Source organism: Athene cunicularia (genome assembly GCF_003259725.1).
Source record: "Athene cunicularia isolate RWA chromosome 19 unlocalized genomic scaffold, athCun1 chr19_part1, whole genome shotgun sequence".
In the NCBI taxonomy this organism is placed as follows: domain Eukaryota; kingdom Metazoa; phylum Chordata; class Aves; order Strigiformes; family Strigidae; genus Athene; species Athene cunicularia.
This window is the reverse complement of record NW_020799124.1, coordinates 9,107,245-9,120,117: the sequence shown is the minus strand read 5'-3', so window position 1 is coordinate 9,120,117 and position 12,873 is coordinate 9,107,245. Positions and strand designations below refer to the sequence as shown.

The 12,873-nt window shown below is 45.8% G+C and overlaps 1 protein-coding gene across 3 annotated transcripts in view; it reads right to left on the bottom strand.

The window, feature by feature from the left end:
* Positions 1-12,873, bottom strand: part of CLIP2 (CAP-Gly domain containing linker protein 2) — a 64,151-nt gene that overhangs the window by 22,557 nt on the left and 28,721 nt on the right. For all 3 annotated transcript variants that reach the window (XM_026861463.1, XM_026861464.1, XM_026861465.1), the window contains exons 3-6: positions 9,212-9,336; positions 4,596-4,809; positions 2,838-3,035; positions 1,575-1,678 (exon numbers count right to left, since the gene is read on the bottom strand). In XM_026861463.1, coding sequence (XP_026717264.1) covers positions 1,575-1,678; positions 2,838-3,035; positions 4,596-4,809; positions 9,212-9,336 — 641 coding nt within the window. The remainder of the gene's footprint in view (positions 1-1,574; positions 1,679-2,837; positions 3,036-4,595; positions 4,810-9,211; positions 9,337-12,873) is intronic.

Genomic DNA, 12,873 nt, shown 5'->3' with positions numbered 1-12,873 from the left:
GTCTCGGGTTAAAGGGCCTCCTGGAGCTGGGAAAGTGAGCTGCCTACCAGGAGAACAGGGAGACTTGTCCACAAAAGAACAATTCGTTCTCAGGAGAGGCATCATTCAATTGATATCAACACTGTTTTCAGTTATTTAATAAACAGAAATGTCTTTCTCTTCCCACTGAAGGAGTTTAATTATATATATGGAGCAATTGGACTCCAAAAATGACAAGCAGATCTTCACTTTTATCCAGAAAGGAAATATATGCATCATCATATCTACATGGATGGGGCCTCTGGGATGTGGGGAGACGATGAATCACACTATAGTAAGGCTGTACTCCAGTTTGACTTCCCTTCCTCAGAAGGAACATCCTTAAGATGTGCACATCACAAATAGAGGGGAAAGAAGTGGCCTTTAGCAAAGCCAGGCTGCAGAGAAAGGTTAGGGGTCTGGGATGGCCCAGCCTGCACAGTTCTGTTTATTATCCAGTACTGTTATTTTATACCGTTTCCTTAGCCAACATCTGAAGGCAAGGCTTTTTCACTGTCCACACCCCTGCCATGAGTTAATCCCATCCTTACTGAGTAATTCCATTTTACACAGTGACATGGCTGAGTTTGGTCAGGGTATCAAATCTCAGAGTAACTGATATTACTGGAGCCCTTCTTCCTTCAGGCAAATAATGCTGCTTCTCCCTGCTTTGTGTCAGGAACTGAAAAACAGGGCAGGTGACTGAAACCTCTAAATAACTTCACTGCCCCACAGGAGACCAAGACTATTTGGCCTTATACTGGCAGTAGTAGATCAACTGTTGGCCACCACTGTATTGTCAGTGCAACATTTGCCATGGTCACATGCTCCCGGACATGCAAGCAGCCTGTCAAATATTTATCAGGGTCATCATAAAAGTGCCATCACTTTCAGTCCTAATCAGGAATGGAAGCTGATGGTGTCTTTTTCTTAAAAAGTGCTACATGCAATTGGCAGGAAAGCATGAAAATTCATGAAACTCATTTTGGCAACAAAACAGAGCTACCCCTATCCAAAGTATTTGCTGCCCTGGCTGGCTGGTTGTCTTCTGCCTTTCAGTTGCATTGCAACAGCAGGGCAGGTTCAGCTGAGTGTATTCAAAAAACCTGAGACTTGTCACATCACAAAAATTAGCTCACTGCAACCCCACTGAACGGTAATAGCACTGACTCTCCTCTAGGAGCTGTAAGACATAGGAATGTACAAAACTAATTGGAAATACTTCACTGTCCAGCTGTGATTAGCAGCAGTTGGTCAGCAAACGGGGGCAATCACAGTACTGGGTGCCCAATCCTAGACAAGAGTCCCATCAGATGTGCAATTGAAGGAAAACTGTTCTAAACTTCCCATTACCTGAAGCAGCACACCCTTCCCCTACATGCAGGCAAACCACAGTGGCCAGGAGAGTGAAACACAGCATATATGAAGTACTGGGAGACATCCAAAGATGACTCTCCCAGTTGCTTTCTTCTTAGATCCAGTGAATGATATTCTCAGACAAGAGCCTTATCTCCCGCATAACTTCCCCTCCTCCACACCCATCCACTCCTGTTTACCTCTTCTCCTCTTCCAGCTGGTTCAACAGCTCGATCTTCTCCTTCTGCATCCCATCCACCAGGGCTCGTGCTCGCTGGAGGTTTCCTTCCGCCTCACTGACATACTGCAGCAAAAAAAGAGCCCAAGCCACAAAATTTAATGATGTTTGAAGTACAAGAGTTGTTTAAAAAAGGATCAGAACAAATGAACAGAAGGTTTTGATGATCTATTTCAGAGGATGCTATGGTAAAAAGGTAGGTTTCCCAAAGAACCAGTGTGTAGGTATCAAAAAGAAAAAAGCTGCTCAATCTCCAGCAGCTGTAAACTCGATCCATGTTTCAGTGCCCCTCTGACCAGAACCCTCTAAGGAACCCAGCTCTGATTAAGAGTTAAGAACCTGAAACCTGAACAGTTTTGAAAATCTGGTCTGAGGTTCCAGGTGCAATTCAGACCTGGTCATGAAGCAAGAGAGACATTTCTGACTTGTGTTAATTCATTTGTTACTGGTAATTACTGGAAAATACTATACACAGGGATGATATCAGCTTGCAGTTGATTTGCCAGTTTCTCCTGCATTTGACAGGCAGGTGCAGCCCACCATGTAAATATATACAGTGCCATCCCTGCTCCCTAGTCACAGACCGGGGTTTATAAACGTGAGCAAGGAATTTAGGGCAACAGCACTCATTGGAGAGCCACGTATTGACAAACAGCACAAACATAACTCCTCTTTATAAGCATTTAAATGCATAAAATATAATTTGTACAAATGCTTCTAAAAAAATAAAAGCTAGTATGATCAGCCTGTTTTCCTTACAGATCTCTTGACTTCATTAATGTGATAAAAACATCCTCTCTGGCAGGAAAGCAGTGACATACGAACTGAGCTGATGTTCCCGGCAGTATCCAATAGTACCAGAAAACCACTGCAATGCAATCACAGCCAAGGTCAGATTGGGTGGCTAAGGGGAACAAGGTTGCCCTTTGCTTGCACTTCAGCATTCAAATATATTGACCCACCAGACACAAACTATTTACTGTCCGTTTTCTGGCACAGTCCTTTTTCTGCTCCTGGCTTGGGGCAAGAGCACATGTGACACTGGCAGGAGTGGAGAAAGAGCCTCAGCCTAACCCACCATGCAAGAAGCTGTCTCCACATAAAAGGCAGAATTCAGAGCCCAGGTTTCACATCAGGAAGCTATATGGGGATAACGTTATGATCTGAAACTTTCAGAAGATGCCAGGTATTTCAGCGCTAGTGATAAAGCCATGTCACTTCCTACCTGCTCATGTTGGGCCTTCATGATGGCAATCTCTTTCTCTACCTCACAGATGTGGCTAGTGGCTTTGGCAACTTCAGCCCGCTCCAGGTCACGCTCTGCCAGTAGCTGTTCGATGTGCTGCTGCTTCTCCTTCAGTGCCTCCTGGAGAGCTGTGGTGCCAGAGATTTTTCGGGCATATCGAGAAGAGGTCTCTGTCAGCTAGAGAGAGAGTTGAAAAGAGACAAGTATAAAGCTATGTCCTTCCCAGTCTAGAATAGCTTGAAGTCCCTGTTAGATCTGGAATGCATCTCACCTGCAGATCATTTATTAGGCTGTACAGAGCTGCAGATCCAGTTCTAGACTCTACAGGTGGAGTTAACAAGTCTACAAAACATTTGGACACTGCTCACATGCCCAATAGCTCTTCCACATTGCAATGAAAGGACTGTTTCCCAAAGGACAGGACGTGGGGTACAAACTGGGTCAGTAAAGTTTATGTCTGCCTTCTTAGATATATCTTACTGATGACCTGCACTGGTGCAGTCCCAAACAGTGAGCTCAGCTAGGAGGACTGATCTCAACTGGAGACTGGTATGGGCTGCTTGGACCCACTCCCAGTAATGGATATGCACCCTCATCCCCAGCCAAGACAACTGCAGGAGCTATGCAGCACACACTACGGCAGACGCAGGGCTTTTAATAATATTTCTGCCTGCTCTGGCGTCCACCGCTTTGAGTACTTGCCAAAGCACAAGGCATGTGACCCAGGACAGTGTTACCCCTCCACAGGGAAACGCAGTCATTGTAGGAGCTTCTGCATAGCTGTTCAGTACAGCAGCACACTGCTACACAACCATGCAGAACAAACAGCAATGGCATTTTTCAGCAGGGATCCTACAGAAAACCTGCTCTTCACAGAATCATCAAGGTTGGAAAAGACGTAGAAGATCCTCCAGTCCAACCATTAACCTCACACTGACCATTCTCAACTCCGCCAGATCCCTCAGCACTGGGTCAACCTGACTCTTCAACCCCTCCAGGGATGGGGACGCCCCCCCTGCCCTGGGCAGCCCATTCCAATGCCCAACAGCCCCTTCTGCACAGAAATCCTTCCTCAGAGCCAGCCTGACCCTGCCCTGGCACAGCTTGAGGCCATTTCCTCTTGTCCTATTGCTTGTTACTTGGTTCAAGAGACTCATCCCCCTTCTCTGCACCCTCCTGTCAGGGAGTTGCAGAGGGCCAGGAGGTCTCCCCTCAGCCTCCTCTTCTCCAGACTAAACCCCCCCAGTTCCCTCAGCAGCTCCCCAGCAGACCTGTGCTCCAGACCCTGCACCAGCTCTGTTGCCCTTCTCTGGACACACTCGAGTCATTACATGGCCTTTTTGGGGTGAGGGGCCCAAAACTGAACACAGTAACACAGTAAGTGGCCTCACCAGTGCTGAGTACAGGGGTAAGATCCCTTCTCTGTCCCTGCTGGCCATGCTTTTGCTGATACAAGCAACTTGACAATGGAGCTGAGATTCCTCCCATTGTAAATCGCAGTTCAGGCTCTTTAACGGTCACAATTGCTTTGTGTCTCTTACAACTCTTCTGTCCATGGATAGTCCTATTTGTAAGGTGGGTAACAGTATCCCACACCCCACTCCCCTCATTTCACTGACAGTGAAGGAGAAGCCGCCCCAGTGCAGCTGCTGAAACAAAACCCCAACCCTCCCACTTTGTAGAGCTGGGTCACAGAAGCGGATTGAGGATGCACAGTCTGTAGAAAGAGCCACTTACCAGCCCGCTGCGGCTGGGCCTGCCCCCAACAGATGATGCTACTGAGCTGACAGAGCTGATGGAGGAGCTGCTGGGGCTGTGGGTTAAGGCAGACACTCCCATGGCCATTCGTTTGCTCTTCTTTGCCTTGGCAGGGCTGGTTGATGGGAACCCGATCCGGATCACCTTGTGGATGGGAGCAAAGAGGCCAAACTTGGGAGGGCACTGAAAATATCTGTAATACAGGAGATGCATCAAGTCAGAAGTGGTAAAGCATCCATCTCACCCAAGCCTCACAGAACAGCACTGCTAAGCAATACACAACCCCAGCCCTCTGCTCATCTCTTGGTTCTTTGCTGTGACATTCTTTCCCGTGTGCAAGTGGTTAGATTATTCTCCTTTCATTGCCACCTTGAGTAGTGGCAATCTCCATGTTTTCACTCATGGTGCTTAGGCAGGAAAACCCAAGATAACTGTCATGCACTAGTTGCTGCACACTGACGACATGCCAGGAAAGATCCATCTGGTAGCCTAGATAGCACAAAGATCCCACTACATAAACACAGCGACAGCACACACGCTCCTTCCTTACAAACCAAGCTTCCCAACATACCAGCCTCCCCAAAACCTGTGTGTGTTCTTTGTTTTGCAAGAAAGTCATGTAGCAAAGTGTGTCTAATAAAAAGATCTGAATCACACAGCTCTCTATAAATGTTCTATAGGGTAAAAATCTTCCCTTCCTAAACAGAAAGGGAAAATGGCAGCTCCTAACTCTGAAGCTAAAAATACTGTTACAGCAAACTCCAGTGTGTGCCATCTCCTCTGGGTGGCAGAGAAAGAGGAACTGGTTCCCACGCAAACAAACCTAGAAAGAAGCAAGCATAAAAAAGGGAGGATCAGATAATTACAGTGCAAGTTCTCTCCACACTTGCAGCGAGCCTGATGATTATGTCTCTCTGGAGCCCTCTTTCAGAATACAAATGAGCCAAAACCCACAGTGTCAAACCTTGGAAACCCCTTCAGAGTTTGGGCCGACTGGCTCAAGCCAGGGTTTATCTGTTGCTAGCCAGCTGCACTGCAGCAAGTAAAACCAGATCATCTCCAGGTATTGCATCCCCTTGTTTCAAGAGAGTAGTCAACACAGAAAACTGTTTCCTTTAAGAATTCTCACAGGCTTTGTAGCAAGGCTAGAACTAGATACTAGGCCATGTCTGTTCTATGTTAGCATAAAAAACAGGTCCTAATGAATAAATGACACAAATCCAGCTTTGCTAGCACAAGTCCTTTCTCTCCAGATGTGAGCAGCTGCTTCCCCAATTCCCTTTTATTTTAAACTGTTGGCAGCAACAGGGCTGTGTCTGTGTGCTTGGGAGGCCAGAGAACAGCCTGATCTCCAGCCAGATGAGAAAGTGATTAGTTTTCAAACATCTGCTCAAGCCCAGTTTTTCTATAACAATCTTTACAAAAACCCTCTACAACCCAAAATCACTTAGTCTCCTCTGCTTGCTGCCAACACAGGCCCTTGGGTTTGGAAAACCAGCCATACCGCAGGCTGACCGTGCTGCAGAGTGGGGACCCAAGGAAAAAACAATAAAAATAAATCAGTCTGACCTCTTACAAACCAGCCAAAGCCCGGCTCAGCATCATATTCTCAAACTGTAGTAGGCACAGGCAGACAAAGAGCATGGCACAGCCCTTTCCCTAGGTCTGTCTGGTCTAAGCACAGTTGAGCCCTTGTGGCTGTACAACAATGCCAAAGGTTAAGTCCCTCAAAAGCCCCCTGACAGCTCTTAGCAAGTTCAAACTCACATCACTGTCTGCTCATTTGCTTCTAGTCCAGACTGAAAGTGGTTACAATTAAGTTTTATAGTTCAGAAGCAGGAATTGGGTCCAGAACACTTGGCAATTAAAAAAATAAACCTGCTCAAAAACCAAGAGCTGCTCTCCCTGAGTGCTAAGGAGCTCTACACTTACATTACAGAAAAGAAGCAGGGAAGAAAAGTGGTGTTGTGATGGCAATGCAAACTGCAGCACAGGAAATTTTGAAACAGATAAAAGTCTTCATCATTTAAGGCTGACACGTTTCAGGCTATGTGAAAGCAAAGGTATGAGCAGTTTAGTGAGCAAAGACTCTCACAGAAGCAGAGGCAGAGAAGGAAGAGCAATAAAATAAGGTAAAGGTTAATATACTAGAGATAAGTGGAACTTGCTTGGCTTTGTGGATAAAAACCAAAAAATCCCTACACCAGCACCTCCCTAGTCTCCTGTGCAGACAGGAGAGCAGATGCAGCAAGCCTCAGTGTCTCACAGCAGCACTCATCTGACATACAGAGAGGGGCTCACTGCAGTGATGTCCTGTCCTTGCGGGCTCTGCTACTGAACCACAGCCTGCGGGCAGCCTCCAGAGAGCCACGAGCTGCTTGGGAAGCCCTGGCCCTTTAACCTTCCCTTGACACACATCCAGACCTGAAGCCCCTTCCTGAACCTGCAGGAGAATCAGAGTGATCATCCACAAATTTCAGCCAATTCTCCACCAACTCAACTGGAGTAGCCCACGGCAGAGAAGATGGTCACAATATCCTCGCTCACTTGCCCACATGTTGCCTCTCCCACTCGCCCCAGCCTCCACCATCTCAGCGTCAGCTCTTTGGACTCAACCCCGCTCCCGCAGCAGACTGCCACTGCGGCAGCGAGCGCTGCTCTCGGGCAGCCAGGCCACGGATGCTCACTAGATGGCAACAACCACCAAAGCAGAGAGACTCCAGAGCCCTGGACGATCTGCCCAGACTGATTCTGGCAGGACAAGCTCGGGGCAGTATCAGGAATCCCCCGTGGCCATGGCAAACATGGGGAGGCTGCCTGAGGGACGCCTGCATGCACCCAGGGAGTTGGCTTTACTACACTGGCTTCTCCAAAAGACTACCAAGGAAACTAGCACATGCTGTAAAAGTGGAAAGGTTGGATTAAGGCTCAAAGGACAAACAGGGACAACACTGCAAACTTACAGCCAGATGCTTGGTGGACAGAGCACCCTTCAACTGAAGAGTCCATGGGTACCACTGCTGTATTGGCTAGTATCCATTACTGTCAGATCTGCACAGTCAGCCTGGTTGCAAGGGCCAGGGATCCCTTATGGACTTCCCTCGATCTCCTCTGTTTAATCCAAATCTCTTCATTCACTCCTGGGTCCCTAATCCCTGCTGTGGAGCTCAATTTTTCCTGCTCTTGATAAAGTGTAAAACAAAGGAAAAAAGCCTTACAGACAGGGCATATACCTCAGCCAACATGTAGTAGTTTCAGAAGACAACTTCCAAAAGTTGGGTTTTCGAGACACAGCAACAGAGAAGTGAGGACAAGAGGCAGAGAGAGCACCCTTGTGCTCACATGTGTTTTCCAGCCCTTCCACATGCAGAGACAATAAATCATTTCTCAGCACCCTAAAGATTAAGCTTAGAGATAATTTGTAGCATATGATAAAAAAAAGCAGGGACTTGGATTCACTCCATGAATTATTCTCTACAATCCTGGTTCTTTTCTTTTAAGAATAGGCTGGAACTCAGCCATCTGCTGCCAATCATTTACTGCTTTCTTGTCCTGACATTGAACAAGGCAGTGTTTCTCTTATTTTAAATGAAAACACATGGCTCCTGGACAAAACAAGGCTGACGCAACACAAGAAACCATTATGACAGAACCTGAGATCTAACAAGGGAGGGACTCTCCGCTCCTCCATTTCAAAGTTAAATCTCACCTCTAACTCAAGATTCCCTTAAGAGGCTCCAAGAAATCAACAGTATTTCCCACTGAAGGAACTTGTGAAGGACAAGGAATCAGTTCCACCTGAATTTGAAGCAGGGTCAAAGTGCTGCTGCCTAACTCAGATTTGAACAACACCAAGCTGAAGACCTGAGTCTGAGGGTCGTTCCTTTACCTAACTTCCACATGAACAGGAACAGCTGCCCAGCAAGCCTGTGAGATGCCCCCGCCTAGTTTTATAGGTACTAACAAGGGCTTTTTTTGAAAAGGAAAGTAGTGGAGGTGCCTATGGAGTCAGAGGTGGTAAGATCAATCAGCAGACAGCGATCATACTACAGAATTAGTACAAGGACAGACAATGATCACCAATTATTTTTTTCAGATCTCCGGAAATTTGTCCTCAGAAAGAACAGAACAAATAACATTAAGCAGAGATAAAGAGATCCAGATCTTTATTTTCTATAGTTCTGACAGGGAGGATTATAGATGTAGTGCAAGAAGAAAGTTTATGAAGGGATTGTGTGGTAGAAAGCAGAACTAATACAATCACAGAATCAATTTCTAGCAAAAACTAAATACCACTATAAGTATCTTCTCTCCCTACTCTCTCCTGTTTCCTGAATCCACTCAGGCTACTTCATAGACATTATCTGATCCTGCTTTAAAATGCTCCAGTGATGAGGTTTCTATTGATCTCCCTTGCAAAGCTATCCCAAAGCCTAAAAGACTCAAACCTGGACTCTTCCTTCCAGCTGACAATGTCCCACCAAACTCTTCCTCCCAGGTCCAGATGGCATTTGGCCCCCAGCCACCCTAGGAGGTATGTACACACCCTAGCAGGGCCCTACACACCCCAGGCTGGGTTTGAGAGCACACAGTACCTTGTACCAGCAACCGCCCCATCGTTCTTCCCCAGGGGCTCATCCAGCTCCACACCACACCACTCTCCTTTCGCAAAATCCGTCTCCCCCACGTAGCGTACAACGCCGGTCTTCGTCCCACCAACCTGTTGGAGAGAAGATGCTGAGGGTTAGAGCTGGCAGCACTGGCATGGCCACAAGGCCAGGATAGTTATGGAGAGAGAAGGGGGGGGATGGGAAATCAGTATTTTCTGTTTCAGATCTAACCAAACCAGAACAGATAGTTTTCATATTAAATTGTCCTAGCTCTAAAAATAGGTCTCCAATAAATACAAGCAAGTTGACAGACTCACACTTTTGGACCTGCCTGCCTGGAAGATGTCAGACCAAATATAATAAAAACATATTTCAAGGTGCCAACTAACTGCACAAAGTTACTTGTGAGGCCATGAAGGAGTTTAAGCCCTCCAAGTACAGCTTATTCCTGCCTTCTGTAAAGAACCAAGATCTGCACTAAGGGGGTCTCAGTCCTGTGCTCTTTTAGCCGGCAGTTCTGAGCAATACTAGGACAGGACACAGGGACAAGCTGAGCCAGGAAGGCACTCATCACTCTTCAGCGTGTCCCTATGCAGGGCTTGTTGGGACACAGCAGACAGCCCTCCCAGCAAATCTCTCAAAATAGAGGTGTTTTGTACAGAAAAAAAAGCCCTCTGCTTTTACCTACACACCCTACATCAATTCATGGCACTAGTGTGCTGCATGGGAAAGGGTCTTATCTCACTGCTAGGCTTCCACTAGCACACATTTTTTTCTTTCCATGGAGAAATAAGAATAAATCACACCTTTTGCTCCTGTATGTACACTTTAAGCTTTCAGTGTGCTGAGTAGACTCTAGAAGAGCATGTCAGGAATGTATAAACTTGTGTTTTCATCACTGCTATGAGCGCACATTTCACAGAGCAGCCGCCGCCTCTGCCTTTGCCCTAGAAGCTCCTACTTAGATACTTGTGCTGAGAAAAGAAAGAGGGAAAAAGTAGGAGGGTGGTTCTACAGGTTCATACTTCAAGTAAATCAGCATATGATTTAAACCGTTTTTTGCCTATCTCTGCTAAAGCCTAGGTTCAAGGAAGAAAGCTTAAAAAAAAAAAGTTTAAAATTCAATTTGGAGCTTTATCTTGAATGACTTGCAGTTATTAATTATCTTAAATTTTACATAATCGGGTATCAGAGTAATATTCTCCTACAGAAAAGCAGCGATAGTCAAATGCAGAAATCTTCAGTTTTGTGTATTCTGGGGTAGGGATGTTACAGATTTATCAATTCTGAATACGTAAAAATTCTGAAAATTGTTTATGCAGATAAGAAAATTTTTCCAGCCTAAAAATAACTGCACCTGAACAGGCTAGAGAACACAGCTCTGAAGCCTGGGTCCTACCTCAAGCCCAGGGAGGCTGCGCTACAACACGCAGCTCGAGTTAGTTCTTCTGTAATTTCCCTCACTAGGGATTCAAAGTGCTGCTTATGCAAAGAGCTTTGTTGATGTTGTTCTCTTTGCTATAGGCAGGAAGAAAATATTTGGCAGCAGGAGAAGTATCACAAGAAAGTTTCCTGGTCCTATACTGTGTCCAGGAGTAAAAAGATGATTCAATTTCAGTATTAGGGTACATGGCAAGTTACAGGTTTGAACAGTTGCAGTAAAATTCTTTAGCTATCATTCACAGTCAAATGGCAGTCCCCTTTTAGATTTAAATCTATACAGATATAGCTTTTTAATATTAATGCAATGATTTAATGCCATTCTAATACATTTCTTTATCTGCAAGTGTAGCTGCAAGTGCTCAATATAGGTGTAATTCATCTTAGTGTCATTTATAGGACCATACCATTGCTCCCTCTATTTTTTTTTATTGAGTTTTAATTACAGATATTGAGCCACATTTCCTTTACCAAACCACATGATCCTGACCCCACAGAGCCTTGTGTAAACACCTTAACCTGATGAGGTCCCTGCATCAGCATAACCCTTACCATGCTATTCTGGTGCATCTGCTGGAGGGCCACACTCCTGCATCCACACACACAATAGGACGGCTCAGTTACACCCCCACAGATATTACTTGTTTTGAGAAAGCTGTTTCCAAACAGGAGGCAAAATAACTAGCCCTATTGACTCCATACACACATTATCTCATTATGCCAGCACCAAAACTGCGCAGTCAGAGAGCAGGTCACGTTCTGACCCAAAAGCCATACATCAGTGCAGATGCTCAGCGCAGGTCAGGTCTAACAATCCCCCAGACAGCAATGTGATTCTCTGCTTCCAGAGCAACGTATTTTATTTTCTCTTTCAAGCATGAATGATTCTGCCATCTTTTCTATAAAATACACCCTCACCATACAGCATTACCTTCTCCCCCAAGCCAGAATGGACACATCTGCTCTCTGACAGCCTGGGCTCCCCACATCTTGACAGGGCTGGCAGTGCAGTCAGGAGCCAATATCGGGCTGTCACACTCACATGCCAGTGCTCAACCCTCTTGCTGAGCTCCCCATCTTTTGGCAGGCATACAGAAACTCCCGTGGACGGAGAGCCTAGAAAATTCATCCAACTCAGACATGCAGATTTATTCAGACCTGATAATCTGCTAATGCTGCTAAAATAAATAATGCATTTTGGAAAAAGCCAGCTGGCAGGTCGTACCAGTGCAAGAAACAGTCTCATCAAAACAGAAGCGTTTGTTTCTATGAGACACTTCAAATAAATCAGACGTATTGCCTTGGAAGGAGGACAAAAGGCAGCTTGTGAAAGCCAAGGGAGGGTAGCAATTCCATGGCATAACTCATGGTAGCTCACAGCCACCGCTCCTGCCCAAGTCTAGTTTTGATACCATGCTCCACAATGCAGGCACAAGTGACAGCCGAGCACAGCTGGCTCCTTACTGCACTGACACAGCTGTCACCATCATGCCAGAGACGAGAGGATTTCCATCCCATGAACAGCTCAGCCGGCCATTAGCATCAGTACCACCCCCAGTCAGGAGTTCCTCTATGGAAATCTTATCTGCATCTCAGTCTGGCACATTAATCAGAGCCACAATCACACCTTCAACTTGCTGAGTGGCCGGAGTTAAGCAAAGAAAACTGGACAGGGCAACCCATCTCTTTGCTGAAGCACGAGACAGCACAGAGCTAACAAGGCTGCCAGGGAGCTCCGCTACACCCCAGCAATTCAGATATGCCATAGCTTTTGTAGTTGGCAAGTTTCATTCAAAAATGAACAAAACTCCCAAAGCTTTTCTGAGAAGCCTTTAATAGTTACCTTACCAAAATGGTTACTCAGGCTATTCATGTCCAAGAGAATGGGATTTTAAAATTTAAAGTTTTATTGGTTTTCGTTATAGAAATTTTTGAACAAGGCACCTAAAAGCAGCTAAAAATAGCTCTTTCTTGAAGCTCCAAAACCAAGAAACAATACTGACATAGTGATACAGGATTTTTTTTCTTTTGGGGGGTATTTTGACCAGCATCAGTGTTCCAAATTTCTCTCTTCAGGTGAAAACAATTATTATTAACTTTAAACAAGCTCATGGTGGCCCACCCTCTTCAGCTGGATCCAAGCAGCCTCAGAGCCACACAAGCCTCTGATTTCTTGGAAAGTTCAGTTCCAGATGGAAGTTCTCTGA